Below are 24,560 nucleotides of genomic sequence, written 5' to 3' on the forward strand. Positions count from 1 at the left end.
TAGCAAAGATCATGCTTCTTTTTATGGTCTCTTTATAATCAAATAAGTAATCGCATATTGTATTTCATTGTTCTTTGCATTCCAAAATGTCAATCTGAAAATAAAATACAAAATTATTATTATTATTATTATTATTATTATTATTATTATTATTGTTGTATCATAAGAGAGTTAAAACTCATGAGGCTAGAGACGCCGTGGCTGCATGTGCGCACCCGTAAAAATCCTGACCTCACTTATTACGTTAGCACGCTGTTGATGCAAGCTCCAAAAATATAGGAATATATAATAGGATTTAGGTAGTATTATTTTTTTTTTTTTTTTTTTTATTGATGATATAGTCATGATAATATTTTCTCATGTTACATACTCCTATACAGTAGGTGGCGTTATGCACCTTTATAGTCATGGTTGCAATCTGCCATAAAACGAAAAGAAGAAGAAGAAGAAGAAGAAGATGCAAGCTCCGCCCCGTTCATCCTGGAAGTGTTTGTATTTACAGCTCGAGATTCTCCAGCTTTCATCAATAAACCGAGTCGGATCACACCTGGGTCGAGCGGAGGGTATCACCATGGCCTTTCAGGACTCTGAGGGACTGGAAGAACAGATGGAAGACCCGGAAGATACTCTGAGAGTTTCCCCGGCGGAGGAGATGCCCGTCGATGGGCCTCCAGCGGTAGAGGAGCCGCTGCTGCTGCCGTGGGACCGCTTCTCCTCCTGGCTGCACTGTATCTGTGTGGTCGGCTTCGATCTGGAGCTCGGCCAAGCTGTGGAGGTACAGCACACTGTCATATTAGCTCATATTACTGCGGTCTGTTCAGCTGTCATCTGTGAGCTAGCCTGCTAACTGTGTGGAAGTCAATGGAAAACCTGCTAGCATCAGTGGCTAACAAAAATAGCTGAGTTATCAAAAATAGTATATGTTACTAGAAATACCGTGTATATATATATATATATATATAATAATTTGAAACTTTTTATTTTATTGGAATTTACTGTAATTGCAGTTTTGCAGTACAGCAGGATATTAGAGCAGTGGAAGCAGTTCATTTTGTGCATGATATTGTGCCTGACATCTTATGTTTTGAAAGGCTTTCAGTAGCTATGAAATATTTGTGCATTAAATAAATGTTTTCATCTATGTGTCATTTATGCATTTGATTGTGAAATGCAGTTTTTGAAAATACAAATTGTTTTAATTTTGCATGTTATTTCTTTCTACTTCAGGTTATCTATCCTCACCACTCCAGACTCACTGAAAAAGAGGTACCAAACTGTTTATATATATATATATATATATATATATATATATGTATATATATATGTGTATATATATATGTGTATATATATATGTGTATATATATATGTATATATATATGTGTATATATATATGTATATATATATATGTGTGTGTGTGTGTAATCTGACTCGACGAGATATATAACATGAACTCAGATTAATTTTAAGATATTGAGTGTTCTTTGTTTCTCTCATTTTAGAAAACGAATATATGCTATCTGTCATTCCCGGACTCCAATTCAGGTAAATTGTATTCCATCACTATGGATTTTCTTTGTTCTTCCTGTTTTTGTTGTAAATAATAAACAGCTGATGAGATGCGCAAATGCATGGATGTAGATTTGAACATCTATGAGTTGAACAAGCTTTTAATATTTAAATCCAGGGTTATTATAGTTAACCAAAACAAAAACCATAAAACCATTTTGTTACTTGAAATAAGATCAATGCGAATTGTAATAAAATATAAAAACTGTAAACTTATTTTAATTCAGCTTGTTTCCAAGGAAACATTTCTCATTTTCAGTTAGTTTTTTTTTGTTTTGTTTTTTAATAACCTAACACACACACACACACATATATATATATATAATCACATTGATGTGATTAATATATTTTTAAATCCTGATATAAACCTCAATCACGCTCCAAACTGTATGTGAGTGTTATTAGTCCTCAAAGTGTCTGTTTTGTGATTAAGCAGTGGAGTCGTGTTGTGTGGCTTGTGTTTGATTTGGAGCAATTCATCTGAGTGAGTACTAAGATCCTTACACTAAATAATGTGTGTGGGTTGAGAGTTTGACATCCTCCCTTTAGCAACACCACATACATATTCAGAAAGAAGCTCACAGCGTGGGTCGTGAAAGTATCTGACTCTTCTGTATTAGAGAAGACACTGCCTGTTACTTTAGTTTGTAATAAACTTGGGTTATTAATATCGATACAGTACAAATGAGGAGGAACAGGATTTGAAGATTGCAGGACAGTTGTGTTAGTGACCTTGTAAACACGCAGACGCTCTTATTCTGCATGAATGTGCTAGTGGATTTCACTCACCGCTAGTGAATCTCCTGGTGAGTTATTATTGATCATGTTCTCGTCTTTCTGAAACTGGAGAACCTGATGTATGAGCAGACATCCTATCCCAGCATTCTACTCACTTCAGCTCTCTTGCAATACAATATGTTACAGGATGTAACATGTTTTGTTGAAAGCACAGATGTGTATCATATTTTACAAACTAGTAAAAAGCAATCTTCTCATATATATATATATATATATATATGTATGTACAAGTGTATGTATTTATGTAATATGTGTGTGTTTATCCCGTTAAATTTTTTTCTGAGCAAAAACAATATATATGCATGGTTCAGGTTTAGAACAAGAATCATTCGATGACATTAAAGGTGCCATCTGTCATGTCTGGCAAAAAAATCAAGTCATACTCCACATTCCATACCAGATGGGGGCAGTATGCCTCAATAAAGTGAATTGGTCTACTCTAGAGTAACAAATGAGAAACGGCATAGTCTCTATGCTCCGCCCCTACCTTCACAACAACCCTAGAGCATAGCCGAAGCCTATAAGACAGCGGTTCTCAATTGCAGTCCTCGCGCCCCACTGCTCTGCACATTTTGAACGTTTCTCTTAGCGCTTCAGACATTTGTTCTATTCGAACATAAGTGCCCTGCGAAGTGGACATCACAGGATATTCAGCCATGATTCCAGTTCGAAGTGAACGTAGCTATATGTTCCAATCAAAGTGCATTGAAGTGTGCAAGACGTGAATTTAAATTGTATTGATTTACAGAGGTATATGATGTCACAGTTGTCCATGTTTAAAGATGCTGCACAGCATAAATCAGTGAATGAATGTTTCGATGTGAGGTAAACTTCAACAGATTTCCCCTGCTCAGAGAGTAGGGAGCAATGAACATTTGAAAAACAGTTCATGCACGGAGTTCATTTCTAACGAGCTGATTATCTGAATCAGGTGTGTTAACAAAGAGAAACGTGCAAAATATGCAGAGCAGTGGGGCGCGAGGACTGGAATTGAGAACCGCTGCTATAAGAGGACGTTTTGTCTCCAGAGGAACGTTGGGTGATGTCAAGTGATTTTGAAACATGACATCTTCAAGCTACTCCCCTTCACCTTTACCAGTGAATATGTTCATATTCGTTTTGTTCATATTACATTGAGTTGTATATACACATTATTGGAATTAAATTAATTTGACAGACAGCATTCTGTCAACATCATTGGTCAACATCAGACAGCTGATGTTGACCAAGCTAGCGCCAACCAACGTAACCAGAGCTGCCAACTCTCAAGCATTCACCGTGAGACACCCACAATTGACTCTTTTCACACGCTTTCTTGCAACACATCAATTTTCTCACGTACAGAAAAACCACGAAGCAAAGAGGACACGGAGACCAACAGACTAGACAGAGCAGGTTACTTATGATATAAAAAAATGGGTAAGTTATAGCTAGCTAATTATCAAACGCAGCTACGGTTAGCCATCGCTAACATTAGCACGTTTATAGAACAGCCTTCGATACATTTCTATGTTATAACTTCCCGAAAAAAAAATACACAAACATATAAAACAAACTTCTAGCAAAATACTAACAGCATCTAACTTACCAATCCAAAAGAAATGTTGCAAGTTCGGTGTCGAACCTCATTTCTTTCAGGTCCATCAGTTGTCTCCAGCGATTGAAAGCAGTGCCGATGTTTACTCTGGTTCGGCTCCTTTTCTTATCGGATTTGATTTGTGATTCCGAGCGCAGTTGTTTCCCTGTAACGTTAGCGGGTGGTGGTCTCTTGCCAAGGCTTAAGTCATCCTTCCGCTCTCTTCCCTGAACTGAAATGAAGTAGTGGGCTGTACTTTCCACATGATTGACATCAGGTATAAGTACGCCCACAAGCCGTGCAAATTATTCGTGTATTGCAGGTTGGCTGGTGGTTATGTTGCCCGCATACCGCCTCCCATGGCCGAAACTGGTATTACGACACCTGTCGGGCTGGGGCTAGTAATGCTAATGCTAATTAAGGTTGATATCTCTGCAGCACTATAACTTGATATTTTTTTAATGACATCATCGCCCTTATTTCTTTTCATTCTTTTGATGCGTGTAGGTCATTTTTTGGATATTTTTATCTCAATTTTTGCACATGGCACCTTTAAAGACTTGATTTAAGGATCACAGTGAAGCTTTACTTAATTGTTGCCACTATCCTTCAAACCACCAGGTTCTACCCAAGAAATTGATTAAATAGATCGATAAAAAATTACATTACAGGAAAGATTTAAATCTCAAATAAATGTATCATGGTTTCCACAAATAAAACATGAAGCAGCACAACTGTTTTAAACATGGCTAATAATAAATGGTTGAATGAGCAGCAAATCTGATTATTACACTGATTTCTGAAGATCTGGAGTAATGATGCTGATGATAATTACAAAGAATCAGCAAGTAACACACTGAATTAAAGTTGACTATTTGAAATGGTATTTTCTTGTAAAACATACTCCAAAAATCAGTAACTTCATGAATGAAAATGAACTTTCTTTCTTTTTTACAGTGTAGAAAGCTGCAAGTACATTGTATTGAAGCTTGTAGTGGAAATATTAATACTTCAATTATGAGTCAATTCTAAAATTGTCAATAGCAATGTTTTGAACAAACACTGAATGGCTATTTTTGACTATTACAGAAAAAATAATAGACTATTTGTTTTAATAAAAGAATTGACATTAAACAAAAAAAAAGTATAAAAATGTCTCCTGTAAAAATATATATTTTCTCAAATTGTTATTTTAGTATCATTGAGATACTAATTTAGTTTATTTGTATATCTTCAGTTTTCGCTTTAATTTTAGCTTGTTTTAGTATTCTTGTGTGTTTTGGTTATTTTTAGTGGTTTTAATATATATAGTTTTGTACATTTTTATTTCAGTTTAAGTTAAAGCTATTTTAGTACATCAAGTTAAACTAAATTAAGATCAAAAATTTTGTTGCAACTATTTGAAATTAAAGTTTTTTTTTTATGGTTTAATTTTAGTTTTAGTTAACTAAAATAACCCCAGTTGGTCAACATATTTATCTTAAGTGTTTTCTGTGATAAGGACCTTTTAATAATCATCTTGTAAATATTGATGGCACAACCACGACTGGTTTTGAACAAGTTATTTTGGGCTGTAATTTTCTTTACAGAAAAATGCCGTAAATTTTTGTTAGACCTCATTTCAAAAACTTAACTAGAAAGTTTTGTATCTGTGTAAAAAAAAAAATATATATATATATGTCAACCTATTTATTTCTGTCTTTAGTGTTTTCCATGATAATGCCCCTTTAATTATCATCTAAATCCCTATTTATTGATTGAAGCCTAATTATTAAACTGTTGCACTGATGTAATGATTGTTGAGTAAACGCTGCTTTTTATAGACTACTGTGAATGTTGCATCTGTGTTAAAAAACATTTGTGAATGTCTAAAAGACGTGTAAATGTCATGCTCATATTACACAACATGCAGATAATTTATTTTAATATTTTATTATATTATTTTATTTATTTATTATTTTTGAGATTTCAATCTTTGTGTTATTCCGTGATTTATATGATATTTTATTAATAATAATATATTATATAATATTCTATTATTTTGTATTTATTTATTTTTCAGAGATCTGCAGCTTAGTGTTTTTCTAAGTGACGTACTGAGAGTTAATGTAGTAATTATAAATTTTTCAAGACTCCATTAAATCAAAATTGTTTTTGTGGATAATTCTTTTTTTTTTTTCCATTAAGTGTTGGTTTTGATTGCATTTTTATTGTGCATTCCGAAAAAAAAGTTGAAATATAAATGTTTATTTGACATATTAAATGTAATATGTTTTCTGGGATTCTGGAAATATTCATTGTAATGGAGAAGAAAATTTGATGACGTTCCTCACATCTGAATTTGAAGTGCCTTCATTGATGTCAAGATGCGGTTTTGCTGTACTGTGATGTAAACTAAAGCCTATTGGCTATTTTAAATGGCAAAAGCACATCAAATTGGTACCATGGCTTTTATTTCTGCAGAATAGATTGATTTTGCAGCACGGATATTGTGGCTGAAGTCAGATTTGTTTTGGAAAAAACAAGCACATCAGATGAATAAAATGGCCTTGATTCAAGCTGCGTAGTTTTGCAGATAAATGTAACCGGTTGTGTCTCTGCTCACAGGTTGTCTCGGGGACACACAGTTCTGCTTCCGTTTCCGGCAGGCCGCAGGCAGGAAGTTGTCACTCGGATGTTTCCTCGACCACTTCGACCGGGATGCACCGGTCTGTCTCAAGGTCGACAACAACCTATAAATCATAACTAATCTGGTTAATGAAGCAGAGCCTGACCTTATCTGAAATACTTCTGCAAATAATCTGTTGCATGTCATTATCACTAATATGAAATGTGCTTGTTTTCATCTTTCCACAGAGAGATCAGGGCTATTACTACGGGTATGTGTACTTCAGACAGGTGCGAGACAAGTCGCTCAAGAGAGGCTACTTTCAGAAGGTACAACCAGAATGATTTATCACTTGTTGATCAGGGACATGATGAATTTAAAGTGACAACTGCTATTTGTTAGAACTTGCAGGTTGCTTCTGGCTCTGCGACAAATGATTCCAGTGACGCATTTTTTGTCTCATCCACCCGAGAGCTAATTCTTGGCCCTTTAGTGCACATTATATACAATGTTGGCTACATACACACTGCAGCTAAATACAGTTGCTTATAGGGACAGTTCAACCAAAAATGTAAATTCTGTAATGTATTAAACTTCAAATTGTTTCAAACCTGTGAGAATTGACTTCCATAGTATGGGGGGGGGAAAATTCAACGGATGCCATTATTTAAGAGTCAAACAAGCATATCTAGAAGCAAAATGAATCCCTGTGGCTCCTGATGATATATTGAGATCTTATGAAGCAAAACTGGATTACAGATAATAATGTTGTAAATAATGATCAGTATCTTGCACAGACCGTTTGATTCAGTTCATAAGAGCTCAATATATTGCCAGGAGATGATGTTGCACTCCCAAGTGATGGTAGCCATTGAGTTGCATTTAATGAATCACCAAGAACCTCGGTTCTCAGCTGAAAACCTTTTATACTGTTCTGCTGAATCTTGGACGAATAAATTTACAGCTAATATTCATTTTTGGATTAACGATCTCTTTGTGATGTATTTAAACGTGTAAGAGCTGAATCTTCTGAATGAACGGTGCAAGAAATCTCAGGGAACGAGGAACGTCTTGACTCTTGATCTTGCTAGAAATTCTACAAACAAGAACAAGTCCATAATAAGACCAAATAGTTGTGACCTGCACTTGCGTACACTATTAACTGCATCGCTTTATAAGCCAAGCTCAAACAACAAACCCAAAAGCGCTTATAATAAGTGGACATGGCAATGCTTCAAAAGCGTGCCGGTAAAAGCAGCTTTCCCGAACATAAACTCCAAAATTCCTGAAGTTATCCAGTCTTTGGTTGCTTTAATATTAATTTGGTCAAAAAAAGTAGATGCCAAAACATTGCAGTCCTTACCAAGATGTCAGCCATCACAATTTTGGTTGTGAGTTTTGTTCCGTACACACAAAACACTAATTTAGAGGCTTCACTCCAGTATTTAAAAGCAGATGTCACTCCTGAAACTTCTGTTCCTGTTCTCTACTCTTATTGGTCGAGTGGTTGTAGTGATTTGAGCACAATTGAGTGGTGTTTTTATTCAACACGGAGCTTTAAATGGTTTCTCACTTTGTTTTGGTTCTCAAGTCCTTACATTAAAAGTGAAATTCCCCCCCAGCTAAGATCAAGTGCAGCTCTGAGTCTGAACAAGTCCCAACACTGCAGTCTGATCTATCACCAGCGACCGTTGTTCACACCCTAAAAATAGAGGCGGAGATTAGAGGGGAGATCTGGAACTTTTCAAGTTGTTGTTTTTAAAGACGGCGAGTGTTTCGACACCTTAACACTTTGACACAGGAGATTTCTGGGGCCTTGTAGCTTCTTATGCAATACCTGAGATGATTCACTGAGCATCAATAAAACGTTGTGGTTTGTGACATGAACGGACACAACCCCGGTTTGTTTTCTTTACTAACGGAACCATGTTGGTTACTCTAGTTTCCTTACCACTCCCAACTGATTTCAGATGCATTTGAGCTAATATAAAAAATGTGCATTTGATCGTTTACTTTATAAAGCTTACGCATATTCCATGCACAAAATTTAAATGATTAACAACTTTTCCGAAAAACCTGTTCCACACATTGTATTGCTTTATATTTTGATCATCAAACTAAGCATTTAAATATCTTCTTAACTCATTATTAGAGATATGTTTATTAGCGATATAGTCGTTATTAGAGTTACTGATATTTATTTGCATTTCTATGTAAGTATCTGCTATACTGTTGAATTTTATATTTTTGGTTTTATACATTTAAGCATCAGCGTCAATTATGTTTGCATAATCTTGAGCTATTTTTTTCTCCCTATTTTTACTATATCGTACTGTATGATCCTTAAAAAAAAACAAAAAACAAACCCCAGAAATCACCATTAATGTGTTATATAGGCTCTTAATACATTATATTTTAATCTATGCCAGTGTGAATGTACTGCATCGTATCTTCTTTTCTGTGCTGTGGAAGAAAAAGGTCATAGCCATATTATTTCTTTAAGATCTTGTCTGTTGTTTGGCCTGTATCTGGAGAGGATTTTTGAACTTCATGATATTTCTCTCATATATGCATGTGTGTGTCTCGCTCCTGCAGTCTCTGGTCCTCATCAGCAAGCTGCCCTACGTGACCTTTTTCCACTCTTTGCTGAAGCTCATCGCCCCTGAATACTTTGAGAAACAGGAGCCGTTTTTAGAGGCCGGTAAGTCTTGAAAACATGGACAAGTCAACTTGCAACTTTTCTAATTAGAAAACCAAATAGCAACACTATTATCTTGGCACCATAATATTAAGGACCTAGTTAACCGCCTTGCAACACACAGAAGAACCCCTTAGAAACTCCATAGCAACAATGACTCAACTGACAACTTAGCAATTGCATAGCAACATGCAACAATACCTCAGAACCTCTTAGAAACTGCGCAGGAACATGCAACAATGATTCAGAACACTTTAGTAACTGCATAGCATGTGCAACAGTGAAGCAGAAGGATACCTTCGCAACTGCGTAGCAACATGCAACAATGACTTAGTACCTTAGCAACTGCGTAGCAACATGCAGCAATGACTTAACACCTTAACAACTGCGTAGCAATGTGCAACAACTCAGAACACCTTAACAACTGCGTAATACCTTAGCGACTGCGTAGCATCATGCAACACTGACTCAGAACAGCTTAGCAACTGCGTAATACCTTCGCGACTGCGTAGCAACATCTAACAAGTACTCAGAACACCTTAGCAACTGCATAGTATCATGCAACACTGACTCAGAACACCTAAGCAACTGCGTAATACTTTAGCGACTGCGTAGCAACATGCAACAAGGACTCAGAACAGCTTAGCAACTGCGTAATACCTTAGCAACTGCGTAGCATCATTCAACAATGACTCAGAACACCTAAGCAACTGCGTAATACCTTAGCAACCATGTAGCATCATGCAACAATGACTCAGAACACCTTAGCAACTGCGTAATACCTTAGCAACCATGTAACAACATGCAACAATGACTCAGAACACCTTAGCAACTACATGGCAACATTCCTCAATTCTAAAATTAAATAGTCTGTAAATCATGTTGCCTAATCTTGTTTTTTCTTGCTGAACTTAATGAATTGATGAATATTGTATGTTTTTGCATTGAAGCATGTAATGATATTGACCGCTGGCCCACGCCGTTTCCGGGGAAGATCCTCACGCTCCCCATCATGGGTGTGGTCATGAAGGTAACTCTTTTTTTTTTTTCTTTTTTTATTCTTTCTTTCTTTCTTTGTAAGATGTCAGCTAAGTGTTTGAATATCCATTGCACTTTATTAACGGCTGCTGCTGTCTGCTCTCATCAGTTGCGAATCCCCACGTGTTACGACAAGCCTGGAACGTCTCAGCTTGTCCAGTCCGCGCCGGTATGAACCACACCACCACTGACATATTCAGAGGGATTATGTCAGTTTGCTCCCATGTATTGAGTCTGATCTTTCATTCACAGAGCGACAGTCTAGTGTCCATCGTTCTGCCCACCGTCCATGAAGTGGATCTCTTCAGGTAAAGCATGTTTTTTTGTGTGTGCTAGTGTGGCTGGTACATATTGTTCTATATTTCATAGTTGGGCTGGGTTTGTTTATTACTTGTCCTCTGGGGCCTCCTGTTGGTAGCAGAGAAAAGTGCAAGTTGTTGACATACACTAGAAGTCTCTTCTGCTCACCAAGGCTGCATTTATTCAATTAAAAATACAGTAAAAATCTGTAATATTGTGAAAACGTTTTATGATTTAATATAAGTATTTTCTATGCAAATATTCTCTAAAATGTAATTTATTCCTGTGATGCACAGCTGAATTTTCAGCATAATTCCTCCAGTCTTAAGTGTCACATGATCCTTCAGAAATCATTCTAAAATGCTGTTTTGCTGCTCAAGAAACATTTCTGAATGTTAAAAACAGTTGTGCTGCTTCATATTTTTGTGAAACCCCTGATACATTTAGTTTTTCAGGATTCTTTAATGAACAGAACATTCAAAGAAGCAGTTATGTGAAATATAAATATTGTGTAACATTAAGAATGTCTTCATGGTCACTTTTTTTAATGCATAAAAGTTTTAATTAAAATTTCAAACTTTTGAACTTTAGTGTGTTGGTCATAAAATGTTTACTAAGACTCTGAATTTCCTCCAAATTGCCTGGATATTTCACATTAAATGGTATTGAAAAAAAAAATCCTATTAATTCCAGCATCCAGTTAATGATCTGTTGTGTAATTTGTCATAATATTCTCATTGTTTCTTGTGTTGTAGGTGTTTCCATCCAGTGTTTTTTCATATTCAGATGTTATGGGAGCTTGTGTTGCTCGGTGAAGCGTTGGTGGTCATGGCCCCATCACCGGCAGAATCTTCAGACACTGTTTTGGCATTGGTCAGGTACAGCAAATAATAATATTAATAAAATAATAAGCCATGTGAGGTGGTGTTACAGTGATTTTACCACTGCTAAGAGGTGTAAAGACCTTTTAACCATGGTAAAATCACTGTAATGTGTGGCCTCCCCTTAATATATATATATATATACATATTTTTTTTTTTTTATATTTTATTTTATATATATACATGCTTTTTTACAATCAATCCAATTATATTTTATAGCTGAATCTGCATTTTATGAGATTCCCTTAAGATGCATCAGAAATGATCACATCTCTGTATGCAGCGGTCTAGTATTTGATATAACACTAAATGTTTGCCTACAGTTGATGATGTCATCACTCTGCGTTGAAAATGCAGGATAAAACTTGTTTCTCAAATCATCATCACGTTTCTCTATGATTGCACATGACATGAATTTAGAATTGCACATCAGTGAGTGAACTCTAGACGTGCACAGAATCCAAAAACCCATCTTCAGTAGTTCTTCCTTTGTGTGTTTATAAAATGATAATGCTATCGGCTAATAACAGACATATAGTACTCATTTTAACACAATTTGATTATATTTAAATCCATTCCATTGTGCAAAAATGTCCAAATTCAGTGAGCGTCCAGGTGCATGGGGTGTAATGCAGTACTTAACAGCAGACAGATGGGGTTAATGCTGAGTTTCACATGCTGTGCTCGACCTTGAAGAAGGGCAGCTAGATAATTCTGAAGTCAGTTGATGTGTGGGATATAGAGACTCCAGAGACACTGTTACACACCACACGTCAACGCAAACATACTGAGTTTACCGTGAGCAGAATATTTCACTTTCGAATGAAGCAGACTGATCTGTCTCTGTCTCTGCAGCTGTATCTCTCCTCTGCGCTACTGCAGTGATTTCCGGCCGTATTTCACCATTCATGACAGTGAGTTTAAGGAATACACCACTCGAACACAAGCTCCGTAAGTAAACAATGTAAAAGATTTCACATGCATGAAGAAAGAAACTGGATGTGTGAGGTTCAGTCAGTCTTTTTTTTATATAGTTTACATAAACAGATATATTTTACGTATTTTTTAAAATAATGGTTTTTGATATTGAAATATTTTATTTTTATTATAATTTATTATGAAATTATATTTTCCCAAAAAAGCAAAGTTTGTTTGAGTAAAGTGACAGAGACTATCCCTTTCTTTATTTTTGTATAAAACATACAATATTTTAATGTTTTGCCTGTAATTGTAACTGTAATTTGGTTTCATTACATTTATTTATAATAATTATATTTACATTTATTTATGATTACATTTAATATACTAATTTAATATTGAAATATTTTATTAGAATAAATGTAGTTTATTGTGAGTGTCCAATAGATATAAAAACTGTATTTTTCCAGATAGATAGATTAAATATAAACATAAATATAAATCAGCATTTGTTTGAGTGCCATAACTGAGGGACTATTCCTGTCCTTATTTATATTTAATCTACATATTAATGTTTTTTGCATTTGTAAAAGTTAATTATTGTCATTGAATGTATTTATTATGTTTAAAATTGTATTTATTAATATATTTAATGTATTGTATTAATATTGAAATATTTATTGTAATTTATTATAATAAATATAATTTAAATGTTTGTTTTATTTTTACAAAAACCCACAGTGAAGTAACTTAGATACTAATAATGTTCCTGTAATGTTATTGTTTCTAATGCTTTTGCCTTTTTTTTTAATTGTTTTCATTAAATGCTTTCAAAATTATTATAATTTAGTTTATAAATATATTTAATATAGCAGATAAAATATAGTAATATTAATTGTATTTTATCACAATATTGTTTTGTAATAAATTTATTTTATAATATTATATTTTATTTTTATTCATTGGATTTTTTCCTGTGTTTGTAGACAGGTGTGTAATATTTCTAGTTTCTCGTTCTTTTGACCTACAAATGAAGCGTGTAATCCGATGTAATGTCACGCAGGATGATGGTATGATAGACGAGATGCTGCTCTGTGTTCAGATCGATGGATGAGGATATTTCTGGAGCTCAGACAGGAAGTGTTTGTGTCACTGGCTCTCTGTGTTAACTGTAACCTGTTTTTCTGTAGGCCTTCAGTCATTCTGGGAGTTACAAACCCATTTTTCGCCAAAACTCTGCAGCACTGGCCTCACATCATCCGCATCGGAGACATGAAACAAGCAGGTTCTGACCTTTAATTATAAAGTTAAATAGAATTAGACTTGATATGTTTGAGGAATATTATGACTCTCTAAAGTTTATATTAACAGTAAATATTGACGTTTGGTCAATATATACATTTTTCATTAAAGACGGTAGTATAACATCCTTTTCTTTTCTTTTTCTTTTTTTTTTTTTTTATAAAGGAGAGATGGCCAAACAAATGAAAGTGAAGAAACTAAAAAACCTGAAGACTTTGGACTCAAAGCCTGGTGAGACTTTAATGAAAAACTCTACGAGTTCGTTCTTTCTGGTAACGTTTGAGTTAAACTGGAGTCCCTTACAGAGAAACTCCAAACTGTAAAAGCATATAAATAAAACTGGGTGTTACACTGAAGGTTTCTTGGTTTGGCGTTTGCTCTCAGGTGTCTACACTGCATATAAACCCTTCCTGAACAAAGACGAGGACATTATCAAGCAGCTGCAGAAGGTGAGTGTCTCTGCTGTTTTATATCACTGCTAAAACATTCAAGCGCATGAATAAATTCAATATTTTTGCTGTTAACATCAGGGAGTCCAGCAGAAGCGTCCTTCAGCGGCCCAGAATGCAATTCTGCGTCGATATTTCCTGGAACTTACACAGAGTTTCATCATACCACTGGTAAGAACATTTCTTTGCATGCAAAACCAATCCCATTTCCACTGTTAACATGTGCCCCGCTCTGTCCTGAACAGTGTTATTGCTAACTAATACTGTTAACATCATTACTATTAATTGAAATAAAGCTGAAAATATAATAAAATATAAATTTTGCATGAAAAAAAATGATACAATTGATCAAATTATTACATTGAAAACTGAAAAAGAATTTTTAAATAATATATAAATAATGCTAAAATAACACTGTTCCTGAAAACCTGATAAATGCATGCTAAAGTAATGAATTCCAGATCTAATTTAATATGATATGGTTGATTTGCAGGAGCGTTATGTGGCCAGTCTAATGCCTCTACAGAAGAGCATCTCTCCCTGGAAAGTAAGAGATTTTTCCCCACCAGATACTTTACTGTGCAATGAATAGATTTGGTCATTTTTATGAATACTCACAAAGTTTCTCTTTATTTCATCATCTTCCTCAGAGTCCTCCCCAGCTTCGACCGTTCAACCAGGAGGAGTTTATGAAGACGCTGGAGAAGGCCGGACCTCAGCTCACCTCACGACTCAAAGGAGACTGGATCGGCCTCTACAGGTGCAGATTTATATCATGTGTATATGTATAGGAAGTATAGTAGGGTAGTATAGTAGAATATCATTGTTTTAGCTTAAATATGAAGCATCACAAATGTTTCTTGTGCAGAAAATCAGTATATTATAATGATTTCTGAAGATCATGTAACACTGAAGACTGGAGGAATGATGCTGAAAATACAGCTGTGTATCACAGAAATAAATTACATTTTACAGTATATTCACATAGAAAACAGCTTTTTGAAATTGTGAAAATATTTCATAATATTAGTCTTTTTACTGTATTTTTGAGCACATAAATGCAGCCTTGGTCTTTAATCAGGGTTTCCGCGGGGTCTTAAAAAGTCTAAAATTTCAAAATCACAATTTAAGGCCTTAGAAGGTGTTAAATTTGCTATAGTATTGTGTTCTAGGTCTTAAATCATTTTAAACAGGTCTTAATTTTCCTACGTCCATGTAAATCTCATTGAAACGCTCCCGCAGCGCTTTGGAATGTTTTTTTTTATTTAATCCGTGGTGTTGTAGTTCCTTATTTCGCTAGTCCAAATATAATTGTCTGTATTACGACTACAAAATAGACCAATATCAACAACCAATCAGCTTTGAGCTTTCATGTTATTGGCGCGAGTCTCTTGGATACCACAGGCAGATGTATAAACGGATTTTATTCAGCCATGTGGAAGTGCAAGTTTAGCGATACTTGGCTTGAAAAATCTGTATTTAGTGCTTGGTTAAAGTCAGTTCCAAACAATCTATTTGAAGCCTACTGCATGTTATGCAAGAAAGCAATTAAATTGGGAACGTTGAGTGTACGGGCGCTGGAGTCTCATGCAAAAACTGATAAAACATCTAACTGCTGTGAAGGGTCTCCAGCAAACGACAGCCATCAGCCAGTTCTTGCAAGAATCTGACGGCTCCAGCACTACTTCTACACTTCCTAGGCGAGGCCGACACAGTACTGTTAGCTCCGCAACTCCCGCAATCGACCTCCGTGTCGCTTTTGGATCAGAGCCAACACTAAAAGCGGAGGTGCTCTGGGTTCTCCACACGGTGACTAGACACCAGTCCTACAGTGCGAATGAGGAAATCGGGGAATTGTTTCAAACGATGTTTCAGGACTCTGAGATCGCTAAATCCTTCAGGTGCGGGAAAGATAAAACGTCCTACATTACGCACTTTGGAATAGCGGATTTTATAAAAAGAGAACTAATTTCCAAAATCACGGGACCGTTCGTGCTGATGAAAGTCTGAATCGCACCACCAAAACGAAACAGCTGGACCTGCACATACTGGGATCCCAGTTCATGGGGCATGCCACAGCCGAGGACTTAATGAAACATGTGAAAGTAAGTAAATGTTTTATTTTAGCAAACAGTTTTACTGTTACGACTTTGTTTATAATTTTTTTTCATTAGCAAAAGGGTGATTAGAGTGATATTTTCTGTTGTATTAAGAGGATTGTTTTGTTACCCATTTTTTCTTAACCTGTTAACTTTTACCAGTGCGCCGTCGCACTGAAGCGTTTTTTTTTTATTTAGTTCAAAGTTACTATCAGATTGAATATTATACCTTGACAAACTATACATCATTATATAAGACTTAAGTTTCAGTATTTGACCACTATTGTATTCTGAGAAGCTTATTTCTTAAAGGGATACTCCACTTAAAAGTTAAAATTCTGTCATCATATACTCACCCTCATGTTGTTTCAAACCTGTATGAATTTCTTTCTTCTGAACAGAAAGGAAGATATTTAGAAGAATATGAGTAACCGGACAGTTTCTGGTCTCATTGACTTCCATAGTAGGAAATAAAAATATACTATGGAAGTCAATGAGACCAGAAACTGTCTGGTTACCAGACCTTTTTTGGTTCTCCTTTTCAGTAGACTTATCTTTTGTTGTGTGCACTTCTTTTTTTCTATTTTTCTAGTCAGGATTACATTTTTGAGTGCAGATCTGTTACTTTTGTCATATTCACGGTTAAGCACCTGTTCTTTGTGCAAAGGCAGACTTGGTTTTGAAATAGGCTTTGACATTGTCTACCATTATAAAACAAATCTACAGTAGTGATTCTGCTCATTATAACCATTACAGATTGTTGATATATTGTAATGATGTATTGCAATGATTTATCAATATATTGTTTTCACTTTTTTGTTTCAGGGGATGTCATTCTCCAACAATTTAAAGCCTTCCTTTCTGTTGAGTGCAGAAGTGAGGAGTTCGTCACCTTTACACCGATGCAAAAGAGGCTTGACATCTTCTTGAGCTGTTTCCTTGGAAACTACCCGGAGCTTTTTGCTTTTTGCCCGAAGCTTCTGATTTTGTCTCATGGACAGGCCACTGTTGAGAGAGGCTTTTCTGTCAATAAAGAGATTGAAACCTGCAACATGCAAGAGGACACTTTAGTAGCACATAGGCTGGTATGCGACTATGTCACTCGACACGGGGGTGTTGCCAAAGTCCCCCTGACAAAAGAACTCGAGTTCGGTAGCATCAGCCAGGACCAGGTACCGTCTTAACCTTGAGACAGAGAGAAAGAAGAAAGAGTCCCTTGTACAGGGCCAAAAGAGAAAGGTAGCAGAGAATTACTTGGAGGAACTCAAAAAAGGAGGAGCACTATGCAAACAGTTGCTGAAAGTCTTTTCAGAGATGCAGACAAATTTGCAGAGGAGGCTGAGGACAAGGCTGGCAGTCAGATGGCTCAGCTAATAACCAAGTCAAATGCTCTGAGGAGGGCAAGCAAGGAAAAATCAGCAGAGCTCAAGAACATTGATGAGGAGATTCTGGCCAAGGGAGAAGAGCTGAGATCAATGTAGTGCACACTCATGCTTCCGCAAACTCTCGTCAAGATGTTTGTATTTTTTTTTTCTGTAGTTCAACAATGCATCTAAGCTGTCTTCAGTACTATGTTCAGTTTGAATAAATTAATTTAGTTTGCAAGTAATTTTGAGACTCTGTGTTTCCTTTGTACGTTTTTTTTCGTGATATAGGTCTTAAATTTCATTCATAATGGTCTTAAAAAGGTCTTAAAAAGTCTTAAATTTGACTTTGTGAAACCTGCAGAAACCCTGTTAATGTTTCCCAAACTCGACTCGCGCAGGCAGTTCCTGAGGACTCCGAACTTCGACGGCTGGTTCAGGAACCGCAGGAAGGAGATGACGCAGAAGCTGGAAGCTCTTCATCTGGAGGCGCTGTGTGAGGAAGACCTGCAGCTGCGGATACAGAAACACACAGAGGTGGAGACGGTCGACCTGGTGCTCAAACTCAAGGAGAAACTGGTGAGCCCTGCACTCATCCTGTGCATACTTCTCCCAAAAATGAACATTTGCTGAAACTAACTATAGATCATTCAAGATTAGGATGAGCTTGTTTCTTCATCAGATTTGGAGAAATGTAGCATTGCATCACTTGCTCACCAATGGATGCTCTGCAGTGAATGGGTGCCGTCAGAATGAGAGTCCAAACAGCTGATAAAAACAGCATGCTACATTTCTCCAAATCTGATGAAGAAACAAGCTCATCTCAATCTTGGATGGCTTGAAAAAACTCTGACTTTGCTTAGACAGATCATGTGATTGGTTTGCTGGTTTCTCCAGATATCTAAAATATTGTTTTGAAATGCATGAGACAGAGTCTGATTTGCTATAATTAATTCCCAGAATCGTCTCGCATCATTAAAAATCCTGCGTTTAAATGCGAGATAACATGACATCATTTGTTATTGCATTTCAGGGAAAAGTCTTGCATGCATCCCTGGTTGTGTCAACTTATTGTTTTATTACTGATATTTTCAGTTTCCCGTGTGTTCTCTTAAACACATAGAATGGAAATGCCACTTTGTTTGCAATATTTTATGCGATATTCCTATTTAATAGGAAACTTGGTTGGAAAAATAGCTATCGTCACATTCACTGAAAAAAATGGTGTATAGACATTTTAAATTAGAAATTGCTATTTAAATTTCATAAATAATTACAAAGAGACAGCAAGTAACATTGAATTAAATGTGACATTTTGTAGTAGAAAGACTGAAAATAGTTATATCTTTGTAATAATCTTTGTTTCGAAAAATCCTTTTTATTTACTATTTCACTCAGAAATTGCGAGTAAATTTGACAATTACAAATAAACAACAAGTAACACATTAAAATAAACATTACATTTTTGAAGTAGAAGTACTCAAATAATATTCTTTGTTCAGTCTGTTTATCCATCTTGTGTCTCAGACTCAGGCCGAGAAGGATCAGCTTCCTGTCAAAACAGGAACTCTTCCCAAACTACAGGCCCATATCGAGAGCATCATCCTGTCTCTTCCAGAGGACCTGCAGGGCATCTTACACAAACCGCCGAGCCCCTGACCCTCAGCCACAGACACGTGCTAGATTTCTCTGCTGGATCCTCCTCAAGTGCACTTGTTGCTGCCCTTGAACTGACAATGCTGGCATTGCCAAAAACCACACAGGAAGTGACTGTGCCTGAGCGTGAGAGGGGCGAATGTTGGCAGAATGATGCACGTGTGTCACGGACACATTCTGAGTCTCTCTGCTGTAAGTCTCACCGTGTGAGATTAAAATTCCCTTTGCTTTTAAACATGAAGATGGAGTCAGGAAAGAGAGATCTGTGAAAGATTGTGCTGTGACACCAGAACATCTGGAGCAAGAACATCAAATCGGCTTCATAAGAACACATCCAGGTCATCTGTAACCTCAAAATCAGGAAATTATAGTTTGCATAAAGTAAAGGAAGCCTATTTTAAGTCCATTAAGTCTAATGTGTTTACATTCTGTAATGATCCTGAGATTTTCTTATTCCCATTTTTCATGACTGCTTATTATTGCGTAATTTAACAGAAGAAAAAGAAAACAGAACAGAAAAAAGCAAAACTATTACTGAACTAATATAAAAAATTCTACTGCTGTCAATTCTGTCAAAATGAGGTGTGTTGCATTACAGTAATGGAAATTAATATTTTCATGATAATTAATAACATTTACCCCAGAGTTTTCCATTTAATTTTTTTTCATCGTAATTAAATATATGCATATATATAAATTGCATATATATTATATGCAATTTAAATGTAACAAAATTCAATAAGACTAAATTTACAATATATAAATTTATAAATGTCCAATTTATATTGTGGCAATGCCAAACTGCCATTTATATTATATTTTTAAATTTAGATTATTTTTTGCATTGTGGTGTTTGCATGCAACAAATCACTTTTGTTTTGCTTTTTTTTTTTCTTCTTCTTTTTTTTTTTTACATGTTGAAGTATTAAATTGTTAAATATTATTTCAGTAAATATTTCCCCTTTTTTTTTTTTACACCAAGTTATAACGCAATAATCAGAATGATCATGGAAAGTGAGAATAAGAAAATATAAAATGCTTAAAATATAAATGGTGCTAAAAATAGGCTTTTATTTACACTTTTGTATTATTATTATTATAGTTTGTGGCAAAATGTTCCCTGGAACATGAAAGTCATCTGTGTTTTGAGGTATCGTGTTCATTGAGATACTATTGCAATAACATGTCTGTTTTACAGAGACAACACTACAAACCTGTAAATGATGATGAAGAGAGTGAATATATTTCATCTTTACGAGCTCAGTAAGCACATTATTGCAGGTGTCTGGCATTAATTAACTCTCATAATGAAGGCAAACCCAGCAAAGACCATTGCTGTTTTATATGTATTTATTTTAATTTTAATTCATAAACTGACTAAACGCAAAAGGGAAAATAGCCATCGTCTTTTCCTTCCCTTTCCACCTTCAATGACCTGAACTGAAAGAATTAGTCTAGTTCTTTAAATATCAATGCATTGTGGTCTAACTTCGATTTCAATATCATATACACATCGTCATTCAGAAAATGATCCTGTACTGTATACTTACACACACTATAGTCTTCAAATACAGCTTTTCTTTACACACGCTTGACCTATTAAGGTGAAAATGGTTTGTTTCGCATTTTCTGGTGCCTTTCATTTTCTGATGCTTGCTTGCTTTGAATGATCTTGCTTCTCTTTTAGGACCAAGTATGTAGTTTGGCAATGCTTTAAAGTCACGTGACGGGATAAAATGCATTCTAAATGATTGTTTGAGCTTCAGTGAGAGCTTCTGTTAGTTGCACTTTATCTGTCGAATGTGTCAAGCAACAGATGACATGCTATTTGTTTCTACTCAATATGTGCATAACCATGACATTTCTGTGGCTTGTAGGATGCTGGTTCTGTTTTGTCACAGCAGAGAATCATGGGACGCCTTGTGGATGTAGTTTCTGGTGCAAACCTGTGAAAACTGGTTGTTGGGCAACCATTGGTGTTTTATATTTGAAGGACAACCCTGTTTTAACATGCTTGAATTTTATAGAAGTATATTCTAATACACAAATAACGAATAGCTTTTGACACGACGCCTGTTTGTTATACTGATGGATATTTCTAACATCTGTATTTTTGATCTGCTCATTTATATTGGTAGTTAATGTACAGGATGTTTTTGTGTGTTGCTGTGCTGATTATTATAGAATGATATAAATGGAGATTTTTGTAAAAGAAGTAACCGTGTGCACCAAACCACAGTCTCTGTTTCAGCATAAACAATATTTTTCTATCAAACCATTAACCGCTAATGTTTATTATTTTCTGTAAACACATTACACACAGTAGTTCTGTTACCCTCATGAAGAACAAGTATAGTTTTTTTCCAGGGGCAAATAAATGTCAGTAATGGAGCCGTGTTGTGCATAAATCGATTCCTGTTCCGTTGCCTTTTAATTTGACTTTTTATTCAGATTTGGTATTGTAGTGTAGAAATCACTCAAACTCATGGGATTTATGGGAGTTTTTAATTAATATTTATATATATATACATACAGTATATAGAATAACTGTCAATAATGGAGCTGTGTTGGGAGTAACTTTATTTAACTCTAGTATCTTTTAATTCTAGTATGCCAGAATAGAAATCACACAGAAAGTTGTTTTAGACTTATTTGATGATTATTTATGTAATAAAATGTTTGTTTGTGGATTAGAAAAGATTGTACTATGATCATTTTTACTGTAAAAACTGAAAACTGGTAATTTTCTATATTTTGAATATTATAAACTTAAATAATTAAACATATATTTGTATATAAATACAAACTTTATTTGAAAGGCATATGTTCTAGAGGGGTATGTACATTAGAACCAAAAATAGGCCAGAAATAACTGAAAATATGAATCAAACACACAGAATAAGATGACATTTTCAAAGTGAAGACCAGATATTATACGACTGCAAAATCATCCTGCATATACAGTCATGTTTGTATTGAACTCTTACTTCAGTGTACTGATAGTAATATTTCCAAAGACCTCTGATTTTTGTCTGACCGCCAACATCCCACACAGTGAAGGAGATGTTTTCATATTCAACTGTTATAAAACTGTTATCAAAATTATTATTATTGAAGATGGCATCAGGTTAAGATAAAATAAATTAGCTTATTAATATTATCAAAAATGTCATCCATTCTGCAAATATTAGTTATTGAAAGTGAAACATAAACACACATTTGTTTTTGCATGAATTCATCATTTATTGGATCCGTTCTTTTCCTGATGTATTATAAAAACATAATATTAAGAACATGTTTACATTCTGATACATCTTACATCAATCAATCATAACTGCAAAACATTCTTTATTTCTCATGCATTTTTCTATTTTAATATTACATTAAAATAAGACATAAGAATACTTATGTTTGCAAATAAATAAATTATTTATTGGAGATATTTGGTAGGAAACACATACACACACATATATATATATATATATATATATATATATACATATATATCAGCTTATTCTTTCAAAATCCAGATAAAACCAAACACATAAACATAAGTCATTCAAAGTTTGTTTCTTTCAGTGTTTTAAAACATGTTTTCAGAAGTAACCTCATAGAACCGATAGAATGTGCCGTTTATGATTTAACATTAATAAATCAAAAATGCATTTCAGATAATAAACAGCTGGAGGCTGTTACATTCAATCACAGGATGTGTTAGTGTAGAAGTATCATGCCACAAAAACCCAAAAGTAAAGTTCCAGCATTACGGTCGTCTGGACAGTTGATCCGAGAGCCAATCCAGTCCTTCATATAAACCTGACCCTTGAACCGCACATGTGGCCTGAACAAACCACTGAGAGACACAGAGACAGAGAAGCACACGTTTATTTCACTCAAACACACACTGACATCACTCATCACATGTCAAACAGAGTGTGTGTGTCTCACCTGTCGTCCTCTCAGTGTGTGTAAACCCAGTCTGTCTGTCAGCTCGGGGACTGCCATGGCTTTGGGTAAATCCTGCTTGTTAGCAAGAACTAACAGAACCGCGTCTCTCATCTCGTCCTCCGCCAGCATCGCCTTTAGTTCCTCTGCTGCTGTTTCAATCCGGTCACGATCACAGCTGTCCACCACAAAGATCAGACCCTGAATCACACAAACACACACTTACACATTTAATGCACTTCATAAAAGCAGCTGATTAGATTTGAACATTTTAAATAATAGCTACTAAACACATGTTTTTGTGACAGATCATACCTTAGTGTTCTGATAGTAATGTCAGGCGTCTGATAACGTCCTGACCGCCGACATCCCAAACGGTGAATGAGATGTTTTTATATTCAACTGTTTCAACATTAAAACCTAGAGAGAATCAGTCTGTCGTTATCAGACACAATTAAAGCTGTCTATATGCTGCTGTATGGTAGCCATTGACTTCCATTGTATTTTTCCATACTGTGGGAGCCAGTGGTTACCATCAACTGTTTGGTTGCCAACATTCTTTAAAAATATCTATAATACAGAAACTCATACAGTTTTGGAATAACTTGAGGGTGAGTAAAATATGAAAGAATTGTCCCTTTAAGATTTACTAAATTAGTTTGGTCTTAATTTTCTTACCTAGAGTTGGTATAGTTGTGACAACTTCACCAAGTTTGAGTTTGTAGAGGACTGTTGTTTTTCCTGCTGCATCCAGACCAACTGCATCATCCAGACCAACTGAAGAAGAAATATTGATATTTATTACACAATGAACATGTGCAAGATTCATAATTGGAATATTTATATATATACCTAATATGCCTAAAGTTGTATAGGCCTAATTAATACGCATCTATTTGCACCTATTGCAATATTAAAAATGAATGAGAATCAAATAATAACAGTAAAGTAAAACATACTCACCCATAAGTAACCTCATCGCTTTTTTTCTCAAAGAGACGCGAGAGAAGGTTCGAGAAGAAGACGCCCATTTGTATTGTATTTTTATATTAATATCAGTCCGAAAGATGAGGTTTGGGTTGTAAGGTGTGATGAAGCTGTGATTGTGCACAGGTTTATATAGGCTTCTTTACTTTCGGTTTGATTGACAGCTCAACAGTTTCTCTCGCGGCAAATCCAACGCGTTCGATATGACGTCACCTACTGTACCACGTGTCTACAGTACATCTAAATCTGTTTTTAAACAGTCTATGGTCTAAACCTAAGTCAAATAAACCAGGGTTATTATTTTTGTTGTCAGAAAGAGCTTGAGATGACATAACAAATATGGCGTTGCAAAAACAGCTATAATTTTAATTTAAC

At 35.3% G+C, this 24,560-nt stretch overlaps 1 protein-coding gene and 1 pseudogene across 1 annotated transcript; one reads left to right on the forward strand and one right to left on the reverse strand.

The window, feature by feature from the left end:
- The first annotated feature begins 465 nt into the window (after positions 1 to 465).
- Positions 466 to 19,907, forward strand: LOC132119708 (protein DENND6A-like). Its single transcript, XM_059529898.1, has 19 exons — positions 466 to 775; positions 1,228 to 1,266; positions 1,500 to 1,542; positions 6,548 to 6,660; positions 6,797 to 6,877; positions 9,144 to 9,249; positions 10,197 to 10,276; positions 10,394 to 10,453; positions 10,537 to 10,592; positions 11,340 to 11,462; positions 12,321 to 12,416; positions 13,574 to 13,668; positions 13,851 to 13,916; positions 14,070 to 14,134; positions 14,216 to 14,305; positions 14,628 to 14,681; positions 14,785 to 14,894; positions 17,999 to 18,176; positions 19,125 to 19,907. Exons 1-19 carry the CDS (start codon positions 572 to 574, stop codon positions 19,254 to 19,256), a joined length of 1,791 nt encoding a protein of 596 aa, XP_059385881.1. The 5' UTR covers positions 466 to 571; the 3' UTR covers positions 19,257 to 19,907.
- Positions 19,908 to 22,489: 2,582 nt separating this feature from the next.
- Positions 22,490 to 24,244, reverse strand: LOC132119115 (ADP-ribosylation factor 4-like; annotated as a pseudogene).
- Between the last annotated feature and the right edge of the window lie 316 nt (positions 24,245 to 24,560).

Source organism: Carassius carassius, chromosome 38 (assembly GCF_963082965.1).
Source record: "Carassius carassius chromosome 38, fCarCar2.1, whole genome shotgun sequence".
NCBI classification, from domain to species: domain Eukaryota; kingdom Metazoa; phylum Chordata; class Actinopteri; order Cypriniformes; family Cyprinidae; genus Carassius; species Carassius carassius.